Raw genomic sequence first — 18,091 nt, 5'->3', positions numbered from 1 at the left:
GCCACTCGAAGGAAAGTAGAACAAGAGCTATCAGTTTGACAGACCCGGCACTGGGTTCAACCTATGGGCTGAACCCAGCACCAGGTCTGTCAAACTGACAGCTCCCATTCTCCTGCCACTTGGCGGACAGGAGAACAGGGCTGTCAGTTTCATATGCCCCGCGCCAGCTTCACCCCATCGGATGAAGCCTGCGGGGGTGTTTTGGAACTGACAGACTTCTCCTGCCGCTTTGGGGCGACAGGAGATAGGGGCTGTCAGTTTCAAACACCCCGCACCGGCTTCAGAAGCCCGCGCCTGGCTTTTGAATTCCAAACTACAAACCACTAACCGATTTGTGAACTGTACAAGTTCATGGAAGTTCGTGGTTTGTAGTTTGTGGAACAGCGACAAACCACGAATCAGGTGGTTCGGGTTTTTTTTGGTTTGTGCCCATGTCTATTTCCTATCCCTTTACTGATGGATCTCTTGTGACCACTTTCTTACAGTACAGCCCTCCCATCCTGGACATGGTTGCAAGCCACCTGTATTTCATGACATACCAGTTGAAAACCAGTGATTTAGCTGTCACAGTACTGACTATAAAGATGACTGGAAGATGCCAAGATAAGCGTTTCAATGAATTGTGGACAAATAAGGAACTGCTGCAAAATCTGCCAGAGTATATATCATTCCTTCTTCCGCCCCTGGCTGGATAAATCAGAAACTTTTATAACTCCTAACATTTGGGTGAATATAATTTTAATCCACTTTCAAATAGCTTAAGGGTTTTTTAAAATCTAAGGTAGCAAGGATTTAATCTGGGGAAGGCTATGACAAAGGGAGAGAAGCTCTTGGATTCCCTTCAAAAAGAAGGCTTTGTGTTGCTTCCTACAAGAAATGTTTCTCAGTTCAGAAAAAATCCATGTGTGCCTTACCCCTTCATCTCACAAAGACACACCAATTCCCAATTCTCTAAAAACAAACAAGCAGTTCCCCACAATAGGAAGGATTCTTGGTTTCTAAATCACCACTGGAACCTTTCCTTCTTCCTTCATCTTTGTAGTTAAAGGCAACTCAAGCCAAGCATCAAAATCTGTACATGAAGCTGCCTTACACAGTCAAATCATTGGTCAAGATAGCTTAGCATTATTCACTTTGATTGGCAGTGGCTCTCAAGAGAAAGGGTCTCCCAACCACTGCTGTCTGAGATCTTTTAAACTGGATATAACAAGGACTGAACCTACAACCTTCTGCATGCAAAGCAGATACACTATCACTGAGCCACAGCCAATCCCATTTGTCTTTGTATTAAGTTCAACAATGCACCATTTTAAAATTACTGCTGTTTTTTCTTCAAATTTCCAATGCACTATGGTTTAAAGAAGCCAGATATTAACTGCTATACCACGTCATTTTATAAGTGCATAGTCTGAGCTGGAACCAAATCCAAATTCTCTGGCTACCTCTGAATACTAACTGAAAAGACAGGTGGTATGATAAGGGGCCAACAAACCATTTTGTTAATGATTCCTTAGAACAAAGATAGGGATAATGGGCAACTCCATATCCATACAGTAGCAAAACTAGCAATACCTGTGGTCAGCATTTGCTTTATGTTTTCCATTCCTCAGTCTTCTGCTGACAGCTGAAGGGGGCGGTGAAGAAGGGAGAGGAGGGGGAGGAATGGAGGGCAGAGGGGGCAAGTTTCTTTTATTTCTGACTGGAGGGACCCATCCTTCTTCGCCCTCATGCTTGAAAGTTCGCTGAGGCTTGGGGAGAGGATTGATAAATGGTTTCTTCTCTGGCAATCCTGGCTCTGTGTATACATTTTCCTCACTGTCTGGTTTGTATTTCACACGAGACACTTTCACTTCTTCCAGAGTCCCAAAGATTGGCTCGCTGGTTTCAGAGTCCAAGCTGAGGAGACGTTTGCCAAGTTCGAGCCTGCTAGTAGTTTCCTGGCCCTCAGACAGGCCCTGCCCCTCATCAACTTTCTCTTGCAGACAGTGTGGAGAGTAGTAAGTACCCGGTAACTGAGGCTGTAGCTCTGCAGACCCTCCTTTCAAGACTCGTTCCAGCTTCTTGACCTGACTGAGTACAGACAAGTTCTCTTTCTGGACATCCTTCAATTCACTGCCTTTCCCAGTATTGGAATTTGGCTCTTCTGCCCTTAACTTAATGTCTACTTGTTTTTCAATAGGCTGCCCAGCATTTTTGGGAGTTCCTACTCTTCTCTCGTTCTCTTTGCTTGCCACCTGCCACTTCATAACCCTTTTTGAGTCCACTTCTCTCATCGCCACACTTTCCCTAGTTATCTTCTCCACCACACCCAAAAATGTACTGAGCTCCTCTTTAACTCCTTTCTCCTCTTCCTTCCAGGTGGATCCAGCAGAAGGACTCTCCTTTTTCCCTTCCCATTCTGAAATCTTATCCTTGATACTCAAAGGCTTATTCTTCAAACTGACTTTCCCAATGGCCCTCAAGTTCTGAGCACCTCCTATTTGCTTCCTTATAATCCTGCCGCTTTCCCGTATGTTGAGTTCTACAGATGGATCACCAATGATCATCTTGGGACTGAGCATGTTCTGTTGAAAACAATCTATCCTCGGATCCAGCATCAAGTTCTCCAGTGCTTTCAGGGTGCTCTTTACAACACAAAATGGCTCTGCTTTATGAGTTTGTCCTGGTGTAATTGCGACCTTCTCTGAGCACTTTCCTCTTGAAGGCCCACACCACAATTCTGTCTTTGGAGTTGCAATATTTAAACTTACACACTTGATCCTATGCAAAGAAGGCCAAAGACAAAATTAGAAGAACTACACAGTCTTATTCACTATTCCAATTTTCGTCATGGGATGCCCAATAAATAAAGAAGACATTTAAGCCAAAGAAAAAAACATTATAGAATTTTAAAATAAGCTTCCTATGACTCTCACTATTCTCCCTTCATCCTAATTTTTTCTGGAAAGAGGAATACTCATTTATCTTCAAAGTAGAATCAGTTGCCATCTACAACTCATTTATTCAAGTGATTTTAAATGCCTCTCTTAAGAATTGCCAAACGCTTCTATGGTTTTGCCATAGGTTTCGAGTGATTGCTAGAAAGGCATGACATCATTACCATTTCCCCCCAGAAGTGATATCTTGCCATTACGGATAGTCACCCCCAGTCCCAATCATCGCTGGTGACCCTTGTCTTGAGGCATCTTAAAGGTTTACAAATTTCCATTCAAGCATATTAACTTTTCATAGACCAGTATCCACTTCATCAAGTATATGAGTATTATGAGGACAATCAAATGGATAAAATGGGATCTTGTATGTTAAAGATTACGTTAGAACAAAAATGTGTCTGTCTTTGAGGTGTCACATGATTTTTTTTTGGGCTACTACAGGTATTAACACTGCTACCCCTCTGGAATACATTACCAAAAGTTCTATTCATCCAATTGAATCGTGAATCTTCCTAATGCAATTCACTTTTGGGGATATTAAGAATGTTATTCAGACCAATCAAATCCATTTTGTAATTTATTTTGAACAACATGTGGATTGTTCAAAACATTTGTATAAACTTTTTAATCAAAGTATCTACGATGGTCACAAGGGAGTGGTCACAAAGCTATCCACATATGCGAACCCCAGCTTTCCCCACTTCCATGTTATTCCTCTCACAATCTGGATTGTGTGCAGAGGGTCTGGCATGAATTGGACCATACAAAGAGACAGCTTGCAATTATTTCTGATTCAGGGCTTAAGGGATCCCCCCCCCCACAAAAATTGCCACCAGGACTGGGCAACTTCCCCCTCCCTAGAAAAATTGCCATCAGAACTGGGTGGCTGCAAGCAGTCTTTGCATACTATTTATTTGCATGTGCAATCTCACCTTTGTTCCATCACAGAACTCAGTATGGTGTACATATGGCTGCCTGGAAGTTTCCCATGATCAGACCCAGTCCTAAACCCGCTTTGATTTAGTCGGGTTGCTGTATTATGTGCCCTCTGATGGCACAAGAATGACAAACAGAGGCTGTATACACACACAAGTACTTGTTCAGTCACTCAAAATGAGTTTAGATGTTAAACTTCTATGGGATAACAGAAGATATGGATAACGGGGAGGAGGAAGTCTGGCTTTAAAAACCCTCCAACTTTTATAGATCATTCTTTATTTTACACACACCTCTTTTTCATGCAGCGTTAACATACCAATCTTACACACTTTTACCAGGCAATAAATTCCACGAACTTCTGTGGAGATAGAGAACAATGGCCTGGATCTCATCACTCTGCTCATCAAAATTTGAAGCCTTTCTCCCACCCTAAGGAGCTGCCCTCCAAGTGACTCTTCTGCTGAAGGAAGGTTTCCAGTTTTGGTAAATGGAGCAATAGGATCTAGGTCTATATTTAAGAGTCATGGCAAGAGCCAGATGGAATAAGCAGTACTGGGCAAGACTGACCAATGATCTGAGGCATAGTATATAAAGTGACTTCATGAATGAATGGGAAACACATCGTTTCCCACAGAGTACATGTTCATTCTTGATGTCCCATTCCGGATTCTGATCAAGACAAGCTTTGTAGGTTTGAAGCACTTCCAAAACCCATGACTAGAGAGGATGACAAATAATGAATGTGCATATCCACTAATAATGATGCTTCCCCTTTCAACTCTCTGAATCAAAACCATTGTGGGTCCCCAGTTCGCTCCCAAGTAAGTGTTGTTTAACATAACAGCCTCAGACTCCCAATCAGATAACCAGCAGTCATATATAAGAAGCACCATTAAGATCTAGGCAGACTTCATTTCTTCCCTGCCCAGCTCAGGGAAAAAACATTGTATTGAGGATATAATTCACCTCTTGATAGATTTGCAAGCGCTGGTTTTAGGCTTGGTGCTCACGTCGGCTGCTGTGCTTGCTGTCATGGTGTCAGCACCTGCCATGGCTGCAGTTCACCTGGGAGGAACAACAGCAGAACATTTTGCAATTAACGCCACGGATAAAACGTTTTCCATGTAACAACAGCAAAAACTCCTGTCCTATTGATAATCTGCATGCCTTAAACTCTTTAACTGCCATACTTTTGCACACTCTCCAAAAAGAATCTTGAGAATTATGGCTCAGTGGCAGGGTGGTAGAGGTGGAAAAGAGGTTCCAGCAGTGCTTGGGCTACAGCTTTGTTCAGTGCTGGCAGAATCCTGGAAGCCTAGGGTTGACAGATCTCCTTACCCTCCTGGCAGGGGGTGGGGTGGAGGAGACACCCAGCACTCACCTTTTTGTTTTTTCTTCATGCACAGGAAATGACAACATTGCATAGGCCTGGGAGCAGGCACATGCTTTGCACCGGGCCAATTTGGGCCCCAAACAGGCCCAATTCAGCCCGTTTGGGGCTCAAATCAGCTGTGTACAAAGCGTGGAAACACTTCTGGAGTGGCGCAACCATGTCACTCATGGGAGTAATGTTGTCACACCACCCCGAGATCATGCCTGAGGGGCCTGTTCTCCCGCCTTCTCCCCCTCACTGGCCAGGTGAGTGATGGCAGGGGGTAGATGGGGGGAGTGGGGGATCCCCCACCCCCACTAGGGGAACACCAACCCTACAGAAGCCTACACAACCCTACACCAACCCTACAGAAGCCAACGAATTGCTGTCTGGACAGCACATCATAGATAGGGCAATAAGTATTCTGAAGACAGCATGCAAGTGCAGAATTTAATTCTCAGGATGCTATGTCCAGCGCTAAGCCAAGAGACAAGTATTTAGCCCTCATTATTGCCAGTACTGGCTTAAGAATATACAAATAAAGCCTGGCCACTCTCGGAAGCCAAAAACAAGAAGGTAGAGCAAGACAGCCAGCTGTCTGGAACAGATTTTCAGTGATCTACATAGCCTTTGGGTTTTCTCCAAAGAACTCAAGGTTTTCTCTCAAAGAAACCCTCTCTCATTTTATCTTCTCAGCAACCCTGTTAGAAAGGAGGCTTAAGGAAGTGAGTAACTGGCCTAAAGGACATTCGAACCCTGAACTTCTCTTAGTGTGACACTAATTGCTTCACTACACCAGCCTCTCCCTGCGGCTAGCATTCAGTGCGCTAGCCAGCCCACATTGGTTCACAGCTAAACAGCTATGTCTGGATTTAGGATTTGTGTCTTCAGAATTTAAGTTGGTGGCAAGGACTATATCTGATTTCAGCTTTTTGTGGTACCAAGTAGAACCGGGGCACAGCAATTAAGAGCAGCAACAACAAACAGTTTTCTTCCAAGGACATACACTTGATTCCCTGAGGAGTTTGCATATTCTTTGCATCCTGCCAACTTTTGTATAACTTGTTTTGCCAAGTGAACCTATTAAAATATCTCTGACTGGGCGGATGAATTGGGGTCTCCTGCAGTAGCAACTTACTCTTTAAAAGAAATACAGAAGATCCTGAATCTCCCCACAGCACATATAGTTTGACCCTAAGTGAAGACGTACCCTCAGCAGGCAACAAACAGGACACTAATACATATTTACTGCTCATCAGTCCAATCAGGCAGAAAGTCTCCCAATGGTCCAAACTAATTCCCAGGCCAATGTGACATCATCCACAGTGCCTTAAGGCCAAGGGTGAATACGGGCTCTCAAAAAGTCTTCTAAGGAAGGGTCATTTAGGTCATTGTTCATTATTCCTTCCAGAGCAACTTCTGTCCCTTGTTTGGCTGGGAGTATTTCTGCTCTCCATTCAACGCAAGAAGAGAGATTTTGCATGGCTTTGAAAAGCAGCTGTAGATCTTTGGGAAGCCCCTCTTCTCTCTCTCCCGCCCCTGCTTTCTCATTACTTTTCAAGAGGGCTTTATACAAAACCAGTGGGCCCAAACTAGTTTTCCACAGCAGGGGGAAAAAGTTCATTGTTTCTTACACAATACTTTAGGGGGGAAATAAACCCCAAAGCCTCTGGAGTCTGTCCACTTGGCAGATCTTTTTAAAGGCAACCCTGCCAGTCACAGCCTGGCAGAAAAACCAGTAGTTAGTAGTACCTCCAACTGTTGTTCATACAGAAAATACAGCGGCCTTATTTTTCAAGAGTCCAAGTACCAAGAGGGAGTAGGGAGGGGGTGAGCAAGAAGGATGCAAGAATAATTCTGTGCTTCTTTTTGTGCTAATTCCCCATATGACTTCTGCGAGTAATCTTTCCAAAACAAAGATGGAACACTGGGTCAACGTAACGAGTAGAAGATTATTGTCCCTAATTTAGGGCACAAGCCCTCAGGGATTTATCTGGAGTAAGAGCCAATGAAATGAATCAGACTTTGGTAAGACACAATGCAAACAAACAAAAATCCATGGAGCACTGGGCAAATAACTGAAAGGTGGGGCAGGGGAAGCAGGATGGAAGGTACGATTTTTGTCCAGTGACACCTTAGAGGCCAACAAGTTTTTCAGGGTATGAGCTTTTAAGATTCAGAGCTCCCTTCTTCAGGATGAAATGTATTGCCTTTGCATACAACACTTTCACACTTTACAGAGTGAAAAAGTAATTAGTCTGAATGTACCCGACTCCCAAACAATAGGCAGTGAACGAAAGCCACCCAGATAATGCAAATCCAATTGAGGGGTAGGGTTTGAATCCAAGCTCAAGTACAAGTCTCTGTCCATATACCATAATGTCTGTCAAGCACTTTTATATGTACATATACATACACCCAATGGTTCTGTAGCCTCCTCCTTGCAGTGTATATGAAAAAAACAGCTACATGGGAGGGGCCAATTACACCCCTCTCTCATGAGATTGTTATAGAGAGTGGCAAATCAATCATATGGAGAATCCTCACATGGCTGCTTCATTCACACATTCCCATCAGCGTGGGATTGTGAAAGTGGTTTCTATGCCACCGGGTATGCATTGATTGTAGATTTTCCTACCTAAGAGACTGTATTTCCTACAGCCTTTTAGTATGAGACCTACCATTTGAAAGTGAATGTGCCTTTTTATTATTAATGTTCTGCCAGGAGGAGAAGGAAACTCTGCAAGGGCCAAAAGAAACACACACACAACGACCACCACCACCACCACAATTTTATACGGGATGTTTAAGAAACAGCATGAGGGCAGGCTGGCACCTTTTGATGGCCTTGTGGTTAATTTTCAAGCGACATAAATTAGCAATAGAGTAGGGCAGGATGTTATGTCCCGGTTGGAGACCTACACTGATATAATGCTCTTGGGAATGGCTGACCATTATTGGAAGGAATTTGGAAGACGACAATGCAGCCATCTGATACCCCCATACAGCAATCCAAAAGGGAGTGCTCTGATCTACGGGGTGGACAATGGGGAAACGATGAGGGAAAAGATTCCTCTGCTCTCTCACTCCATGCACACAGAGGCACCAGGTTCCCAGGGTCACGTGATTAGGGGCTTCCTCTTGCCAGGCAGAGCTAGACCCTGCTGTGACCCTTCTCTTCCACACATGAGACCCTGCCTGTTGCTGTGCTTCCGAAGAGGCGTTTGTTTACTGTCCTATCATTGGCATGCAGGAAGCAGCCTTGAAATAAGCTGTAATCATCTTTTGCCAGCAGTTGCCATTTTCTAATTTCAGTTCCCCCTTCCTTCCTTCCTTCTCTCTCTCGCACATACACAAACACCGCCGTTTTTTTAAAAAAAGTTGACCTTGTATTTTTTTCTCCTGTTAAAGAGAGAGAGAGAGAGAGAGAGAGAGAGAGAGAGAGAGAGAGAGAGAGAGAGAGAGAGAGAGAGAGAGAGTGTGTGTGTGGCAAATAAATTTAACAGTAGTGAACAGAAGCCCCAAGAAGAGCTGAGGACAAGCCTCTTTTTGAAGATGAGAGATACTAACAGCTCAACTAACTTTAAACACGCAGTTTATCTCCATGTTTTGCTTTTACATTTTTTTGTGTGGCAAATAGTCCATTTCTCCATAGCTGCATGATTCTGGCTAAACAGATTCACATTCTGCTTCAATATTTTCAACTGGTCTTCTCCTAATTGGCACATGCAATCTTTCTACTTTTTTCGCCAAAGATAGGAAATAAAATTATGCCTGATTTACACCAAGTTCAAGATCTTTAGCAAGAACTTTTAAAGAAGGTAAGGAAGAGAGACAGCATGCTGTAAGGGTTAGAGTGTCAGATCCTGGTTCAAATCTCCACTTTGCATTAGAAACACAGGAACACGGAACAGGAAGGGACCTCAGGGTCATCTAGTCCAACCCCCTGCACAATGCAGGAAATTCAGCTACCCCCCTTCCCCCAGTGACCCCTGCTCTACACCATGAGGAAGGCAAAAAAACCTCCAGGATCCCAGGGCCATTCTGGCCTGGAGGAAAATACCTTCCTAACCCCAAAGAGGTGCTGAGCATTACCCTGGGCATTTAAGAAAGGGCCACATGAGCCAAGCACCTGCTCATCTCTTCCTGCCCTCTCTCTCACAATCTGCCTAAATTCATATTGACTCATAGATTCTTGGAAATCGAGGATACAGCCCACGTACTTTTATCGTGCAGATTTTATGATGATTTATGTGCATTTTATTTGGATTACCTACTGCAATCACTGGAGGGCAAATCTGTTGAGAGTAAGATAGTGAGTTTTTTAGCCTCAACCAAGGTTGAAGTCACCAAAATGGTGGCAAACTTCCTTTACCGTGTATACAAGAGGAGAAGTGTTTTTAGAATGTTTAACAATTAACAGGCTCCGCCTGTTTTTGACACTGTTACGGTTATGCCAATCAAGGTTCTGTCTTGCGACTCATAGATTCAGCGTTGCTGTCCAGTGGCCATTTAGCCTCTGCTTAAAGACCTCAAAAGAAGGAGGGCCCACCACCTCCCGAGGCAGACTTTCTACTGAGGAACCTCTCTGTCAGGAAGTTCTTCCTAATGTTTAGCCAAAAACTCTTTTGGTTTAATTTTAACCCACTAGTTCTGGTCTGACCCTCTGCGGCAACAGTCTCTATGCTCAACTTTATACTTGTTTTCAAATTTCCTACCACCATACCCTCCTGTATTTCTTCACTGAATATCCTAACTGTTGTTCACTACGGCACTTGCTCAGTGAATGTCCTAGCTTTGGATTATATTATATCTCACTTGCACTATATAATCTGCCTTGGATCTCAGTGAGAAAGGGAGATTATAAATGAATAAATAACAACAACAACAGAAAACAACTCCACTCCATCCTCTATATGACAGTCCAGTCCTTCAAATACCTGAAGAGGGCTATTATATTACCTCTCAGTTGCATCCTCTCCAGGCTAAACATACCCAGCTCCTTCAACTTTTCCTCATGAGACTTGTTGCCCTCCTTTGAGTACACTCCAGTTTTTTTTTTAAATAAAGATTTTATTTAAAAAATAAAATATATGAAAATAGAAATGCATAATAAAAGATTATACAAATACTAGATTGGAAATTGAGTTGAGACTTACACAATCTTACATAAACACTACATATAGGATTTTGAGACTTGTACAAGCACTACAATTTAACCTACACTGAACCTACACTGAACTAATAAAATTTGCTATACCTAAACATATTTGCATATTAGTTCTCCTTCCCTCTCCTGAGTTAGTTTAGCCTATACAAACTACAATATCAGCTTTTTTAATTGTTGTCTTTATATTAAGTTGCCTCAATTAAAATTAATTTCTACCTAAGTAGTCAAAGAAATCCTTCCATTTCCCCCAAAATTTGGCTATCGATCTATGATGCAGATAGGTAGTAAGCTTAGCCATTGATGCATATTCATGAATCTTATCTCTCCACTCTAACACATCAGGACTGATATCTGTTTTCCATTTTGCTGCAAATAATACAATTGCTGTTGTCACCATGTAATAGAAAAGATCTCCCTGCTCTTTTCTAACATTAGTTGGTAGGATATTTAAGAGCATATTTTCCCGATTTAATTCAAATCTAAGTTTAAGAATCTTCTGCATCTCTTCAAGTATCTTTATCCAATATTTTCACGTTGATAAAATGTTGTGTCCATGCTTTGACATTTCCAACAGTGTCTGCTGTAACTCTTACTAATTCTCACAATGTCTTTGGGAGTAGTGTACCATCTAGAGAACATTTTATACCAATTATCTCTCAATAATTGATAATCTGTAAATTTTATGTCCTTAATCCATAAACTTTCCCATACATTCATCGAGATAGTATCTCCAAAGTTTTCCATCCATTTTATCATACAAGTTTTAACTTGCTCCATTTCTGTGTGATATTGCAATAAGATTTTGTAAATCTTCCCTGAGATGCTTCCAATTTCCAGATATTAATAGTTCATATTGTGTTTTTTCTCTCAACCTACTGGGTACACTCCAGCTTGTCAATGTCCTTCTTAAACTTAACGAGTGCCCACAATTGAACACAGTACTCCAAGTGATGTCTAACTAAAGCAGGATAAAGTAATACCATCACTTCACTGATCTGGACACTACTGTTGATGCAGCTGGAATTCGCATTTGTCTTTTTAGATACTGTATCATACTACTGACTCATGTTCAGTGTATGATCAACTGAGACCCACATGTATACTGCCAAAACAAGGCTTCCCCATCTTGTAATTATGCATTCAATTTTTCCTATCTAAATGAAGAACTTTGCATTTATCGCTGTTGAAATTCATTTTGTTATGGGATAAAAGGTTGAGGCATGGAAAATTGAGCTGTTTGTTATGAGAAAAATATAGTCTTTATATAGCAGCATCAGTGAATAAACAGTCAAACCATACATACAAGTAGCTAACTAGTAGATAAAGTAACAAGGCTATACAGTAGCAAGGCTGTGCGTCTGCATCTGCTTCAGCGTCTTAATTACACCTGCTGGTGATTAACCCTTTTATGGCTTCTAACCAGGATTGACTCTAAGCCAAGGTTACACTTCCAGGTTAGGTCTCACAAGATCAAAACAAATGAGTCAACCCAATAGTGACTGGAATTTAGATCTTGCCAACTCCCAACACCCCTTCTCAAGATCTAACATTCAAACAATACAGTTAGTGATGGTTGTTGTGGGTTTTCCGGGCTGTATTGCCGTGGTCTTGGCATTGTAGTTCCTGACGTTTCGCCAGCAGCTGTGGCTGGCATCTTCAGAGGTGCTACACCACAGCCACAGCTGCTGGCGAAACGTCAGGAACTACAATGCCAAGACCACAGCAATACAGCCCGGAAACCCACAACAACCATCGTTCTCCGGCCGTGAAAGCCTTCGACAATACAGTTAGTCATTTTTCTTGGTATTGGGATCGGTCATATTTAACATGTCACAGAAGTATACAAATTTCTCTATGGTCAATGGCTTAGTCAAAATGTCGGCTATCATTTCATTGGTGGGGCAATATTCAATTTCAATTAATCCCCTCTGACATAAGTCCTTTACAAATTGACATTTCAATCCTATTGATCTACTCCTAGCCTTTGCACCTTCTTCTTTACATATTGTGATACAGGCTTGGTTGTCTTCAGGTAGTTCGGTAAATGTCCAGACCTGTTTATGTTGTAAAGATCGAAATTCTTCCTCCATCACTTGTATCCACTTGTCTCTTTCTGATGCCGGCAATTCATTGGTTTCCTTCGAATTTGTAGGTTCTTTTATTGTTTGCAGATTTTGACAGAATCTGTATCTTTCTGGTGGTTTGCCTTTGTTACTCTTATCTGATCGTCTCAGGGTAGTTGTTTCTGTTTCACTTGGTCCAGTTCCTGCTTCCCCTTGTGTTCTAGTAATGATGACTTCTGAAGGTGGGCTTGCTGGTTGACCAATGATCCCCACAGGTAACCAATCAACCAGTTCCTGTGAAACAGTTTCTGTGTCCTGCCAATCAGTTGTCGCTATAAGTTGAAGTGACTTTGGTGTTTGCATCAGATTTCCTTCGTCTACGTATACGACATTACAGCACTTAATTTCAAAGGTCTCAGGATTCAAGACTATATCCTTTACCTCCAGTAGGATATCCAACGATGACTCCAATTTCTGCTCGAGGATCGAGCTTCCCTCTCTTCTCCTTTGGGATATGTGAGTATGCTTTGGCGCCAAAAGCCTTTATATGCTTTAACCCAGGCTTCTTTCCAAACCACGATTCAAAACGCATTTTTCTTGTTACTCTGCAAGGAACTCTATTGTGTAAATAAACTGCTGTCATTACTGCTTCGGCCCATAATGAATCAGGTAGTCCAGCTTGCATCAGCATAGATCTAGTCATTTCCTGCAACGTGTGATTCAATTTTTTGGAACAACCATTCTGTTGCGGAGAATGGGGTATAGTGACCTTATGTTCAATACCTTCCTGTTGCATACATTTCTTAGAGCCAAGCTACAAATGATGCCTTACACAGGTTGGACACTTGTCAGCTTCCCTCAAGTTTTGATGGGAAATGTAGGTGTCCTGGTTTTACAGCTTGGCTCTCCATTACAGCTGCAAGACCAGGATGCCTACATTTCCCATCAGAACTTGAGGGAAGCTGACAAGTGTCCAACCTGTGTCAGGCGTCACTTGTAGCTTGGCTCTTAAAGTCCACATTACAGTATTCTCCTCCGCCATTGGTACGTAATGCTAGAGGTGCTTTGCCAAATAGGTTCTTAATAGTAGCAACATAAGATTTAAATTTCTCTAGAGTCTCATCTTTACTTTTAAGCATGTATACATGACTGTACTTGCGTTTGGACTCTGTGAAGGTAAGAAAATCTCTATTCTTTCCTGCAGATAAAGGCAAGGGACCCACAAGATCTGAATAGACCTCTTCCAGTAACTCTTTATCACGTGTGTTAGATTGTCCCCTGTAACTGGGAGCAGTTCCCTTTGCTCTTATACAAATTTCACATCTTTCCTTAGCCTTATCACATTTAACATTAATTCCACATTGACTCTAAGCCAAGGTTACACTTCCAGGTTAGGTCTCACAAGATCAAAACAAATGAGTTAACCCAATAGTGACTGGAATTTAGATCTTGCCAACTCCCAACAGTTTTAGCCCAATTTTCCAGCTTGCCAAGATCATCCTGAATCTTAATTCGGCCTTTTACTGTGTTTGCTACTCCTCCCAATTTAACATCATTTGCAGATTTAATGACCATTCCCTCTGTTCCTTCATCCAAGTCATTTTAAAGATGTGGAACAACACAGGGCCCAGGACAGATCCCTGAGGCACTCCACTTGTCACTCTTCTCCAGGAGAATGAGGAACCATTTATGGGCACTCTTCAGGTGTGATATGTCAACCATTTACAAACCAGTTACAAATCCACCTAACAGTAATAGGCTCCAAACCACATTTTACCAATTTGTCAACAAGAATATCATGTGGTACCTTATCAAAAGACTTACTGAAATCAAGATAAACTATGTCCACAGTATCACCCAGATCCAAACAAAGTAGTAACTCTCTCAAAAAAGGAGATAAGGTTGGTCTGACATTACTTGTTCTAGAGAAACCCATGCTGGCTCTTAGTAATCAGAGCCGTCTTTTCTAAACACTCAAGGACTGACTGACTGATTTGTTAGTTTGTTGGGTGATCTTCGGCCAGTCTCACACTCTCAGCCTAACCTACCTCAGAGGGTTGTTGTGAGGATAAAATGGAGGACAGGAAAATGTAACCCACTTTGTGTTCCCACTAGGGAGAAAGTCGGAATAGAAATGAATAAATAAATAAAATCATATGGTACGATTCCTAATGGTGTGTGGAAGTACTGCTATTCTATATGACATCACTAGCCCCACCCCAAAAGTCATAAGGTTTGAGATGCTAGAGTTCTGACAATCCAAGTCGTGCAGTCATTATTCTTACTTTTATCTTAATTTTCTTCCACCATGCAAGTTTCCAAGCAGTCTCCACGCCAAGCACTGATCTGATCCAGATCTGCTTAGCTTTTACCCAGGGGCTGTATTGTAGGAAGGGGCATGGTTCCATGGTATTGCATCTGCTTTGCATGCAGAAGATTTGAGATTCCATACCCAGCAGAATGTGTGGCCATTGTAATGTCAATGCATCAGTTATTTTGGCCTTGGGATGGAAGCACCTGGTGAAATATCTGTCCACTTAATTGGTTGACATGCTGTCTATTCTGATTAGAAGGTATTTGTCTAGTATTCATGGTCTGAAGTGTAGTAAGGCTAGATAAATTGCCCGAAGCTCCAGCAGGTTGACAGAGGGTATCATCTCACTGCTGGACCATCGACCTTGTACTGGTGGATCTTCTAGTGCTTCTCCCCATCTGGACAGACTGGTGTCCATGGAACTGGTTCCATTACTGCAATGCAGTGTTGCTTTCCTTGCAGAAGGCCTGTCATAGTTGTCCACCATACGAGGCTTTTTAAAAAATATATTATTTTATTTATTTTTATTGTGTGGGGTAACTGAATGGAAAGACCTTTCTTGTTCATAATTTGTAGTTGGAAGGGTCTCAGAAGTCAGTAAAGGTCTTGGTATGTAGTCGACCTCACTGGATGGTGTCGATACTTAGAATCAGTAGACCCATTAGTTTTGCTAATGTCATCAATAAATACCTGGTCTTGATGATCACTTGTGACATTGCCTTTCTCTTCTTTGCCACTGCTTCAGTTAGGGCTTCCAGATGTTCTAGTCATTGTTTAGATTATAAAGAACTTCTCTGTAAGTTGATCAGGAACTGTAAGCTTGTAGGCGTGCAGAGCTTAACCTGATCAGCAAGTTGTCTACGTAAGTCTTTTTCTCCCTTAGCTTTACACTGGGTTGATGAAATTCTTTACGAAGGCCCTCAGTGCCCCGGAGAGGCCAAATGGAAGTACCCTGAACAGTAGATGGAGCCCCCTTTTGCAGAAATGGAGGAATCTTTGGTGCCCAGACAAGATTGAAATGTGGAGATACGCTTCCATTAAATCTAGTACAGTATGGTACTCCTTTGGTGTAGGTCGGCCCGAATTGGGTCTTACGCCACTAGACTGGCTTAAGGATGAGGAGAAATCCACTCCATAGCCATCTCCCAGCTGGTTGGCAATGTTGCCCTCATTGGTGAGGCCGGAAACGGCTGCCATGTTTCCTTTGCTCAGGAAGGAATAACCCCTTCTGGTCTCTTCACAATATGAGTGGCCACAGCTGCGGCTTCCTAACAGTTTGCCCCACTGTCTCTGGGGTTGTTGCCAGGAGTGACAGTGAGAGGGGCTTCCAACTCTCCTTCAGAGAGGAATCCATTGCGTCCCCCATGATTTTCTGTCCTATTCTGATGGAAGAGCACGTTCTGCTGATTCATGATTCTGTCTTGCCATGAAATGGCTGCCACATCCGAAGGAAGGAGAAAGCTTCTCCTGCAAGCCTTTTAGCAGGTGCGCGTGCGCACGCACACGCGCACGCACACACACAGAATAGCAAGGAGGTAGAGTAGAAAGGAGTAAACAAGGCAAGAATCTGATTCTGGAAAGCAGAAGTGAAGGAAAGGAAGAAAAACAGTTGAAAGTCAAGGCAGTGCTCGGATGAAGCTGCTCTCCCTGTTGAGGCAGGAATGACAACTGAAAGAAAGGGTGACTCCCACTAGGAAGACAGGAAGTAGAAAACTTGTTCCTGCCTCCCTGAATGGAGGGTGGGAATCACCCATCAAGATGCCCTCCGCCTCAGAGGGAGAACTTTTTTCCATATCACAGAGAGATGCATCTCAAATAGCATTGGGAACACACTTCCGATTGAATTTCATATCACATCCTTAACTGCACTTTTTTGACTTTGATGTTTGTTATGGCTCCCCTTCAGCAGCTCCAAACACTCAGGCAGATGCTTTGTCTGAAAGCTCACAACTATGGCATGAATAGTGACAAACATTCTCTGCCAACACATGCAACATACAAAGATATGCTATTTATTTAGAAAATGTATGTGCCCTTTCTAGAGAACCTTCATGAGGCAGCTTACAAAGCAGAGCACAATACAGCATAAAAATCATTAAAAATTAAATGTTAAAAACCGAGCCAGAGAATAAAAACAGCACAAAGCACTTAGCAGCTTAAAACTCATCTCATTAAAAAATTTTCAGGCTAGAAACAAATGTTTAAAAAAAATCAACCCCTTAATCAAAAGCCTGGAAAAATAATTGCTTTGGCCTAGCACCTAAATGAGAACAGGACACATGCCAGGTGAACTTCAAGCAGAAGGACATTTCAAAGACCAGGTGCACACATGGAAAAAGTTAGGAGGGTCTTAACTGGTGGACAGTACAGTACAGGATGAGGCTCTCTACAAGTGGCCCAGCCCCAAGCTGTTCAGGACCTAATAGCAAGCATCTAAAGGTGTGCTCAGAAACAGTTGGGGCAGCCAGTACAGATCTTGCAGCACAGGGATGATGTGACAATCTTTATATTCTGTCCCTCGCCTGACTGTATCCTCGCTGCCACATTTTGGGCCAGCTGAAGTTTCCAGACTATTTCCAAAGGCAGTCCCACAAAGAGCATGTTATAGTAACCTAACCTAAATATGGTTACAGCAGATAGTTCACTATACTCTCTCCAAAGAAAAATTCCAGTTCCCTATCATGGCTAACAGCAACAGATAGAGCTATCTTCCATTAGCATGTCTAATCCTTTATTCAAAAAATAGCACATCTATTTTACTACCACTTGTACAATCCACTGCCATTGGAAAACTATGTCAGCTTGGGCCCTGGGAAACCCAGGTTCAAATCCATACTTAGCCATGATGTTCACTGGCCAGTTGTAGGCTAGTAACTCTCTTAACCTAACCAACTTCACAAAATTGTTGTGCTGGTAAAATAGGAATGGACTCCAAAGGCAGAATAAAAGTTTAACCAATAAACAGAAAAATGTATAAGCCATTTCTTCTGGGCCTGATATCAGTCAAGTTCATATGGCAACCTTCTAGTTCTAATATTATGAAACAGAAAAAAATCTCGCTCTCTCAACAAGGTTTATATTTTCTAATCCTCCACTCCAGTCTCTTTAAACATTGTTTCACAGTGATCTCAGTCATTTTGTTTTCCTGCTTATCTTTCTAAGACAAAACTTTTCTGAGGTGGGGGCACATAGTATTCCAAAAATGACCAAGCTGTATCATAGATCTAAATTATTTTCTTATTACTTTCTTTCCTAATACTGATTTTTGAATTTCCCCCTTTTTTTCTTTTTGCAGCTGCT

The 18,091-nt window shown here is 42.3% G+C and overlaps 1 protein-coding gene across 1 annotated transcript in view; it reads right to left on the bottom strand.

Annotated features, from left to right (window-relative positions):
• The window catches only part of DENND2A (DENN domain containing 2A), a 90,242-nt gene that overhangs the window by 45,003 nt on the left and 27,148 nt on the right, over positions 1-18,091 (bottom strand). The window contains exons 2-3 of the mRNA XM_054988772.1: positions 4,839-4,937; positions 1,573-2,760 (exon numbers count right to left, since the gene is read on the bottom strand). Of these exons, the coding sequence (XP_054844747.1) occupies positions 1,573-2,760; positions 4,839-4,924 (1,274 nt within the window). The 5' untranslated portion in view covers positions 4,925-4,937. The remainder of the gene's footprint in view (positions 1-1,572; positions 2,761-4,838; positions 4,938-18,091) is intronic.

Source organism: Eublepharis macularius, chromosome 9 (genome assembly GCF_028583425.1).
Source record: "Eublepharis macularius isolate TG4126 chromosome 9, MPM_Emac_v1.0, whole genome shotgun sequence".
NCBI classification, from domain to species: domain Eukaryota; kingdom Metazoa; phylum Chordata; class Lepidosauria; order Squamata; family Eublepharidae; genus Eublepharis; species Eublepharis macularius.
The sequence above is the reverse complement of the archived record's forward strand: the minus strand, read 5'-3'. Positions and strand labels throughout refer to the sequence as shown.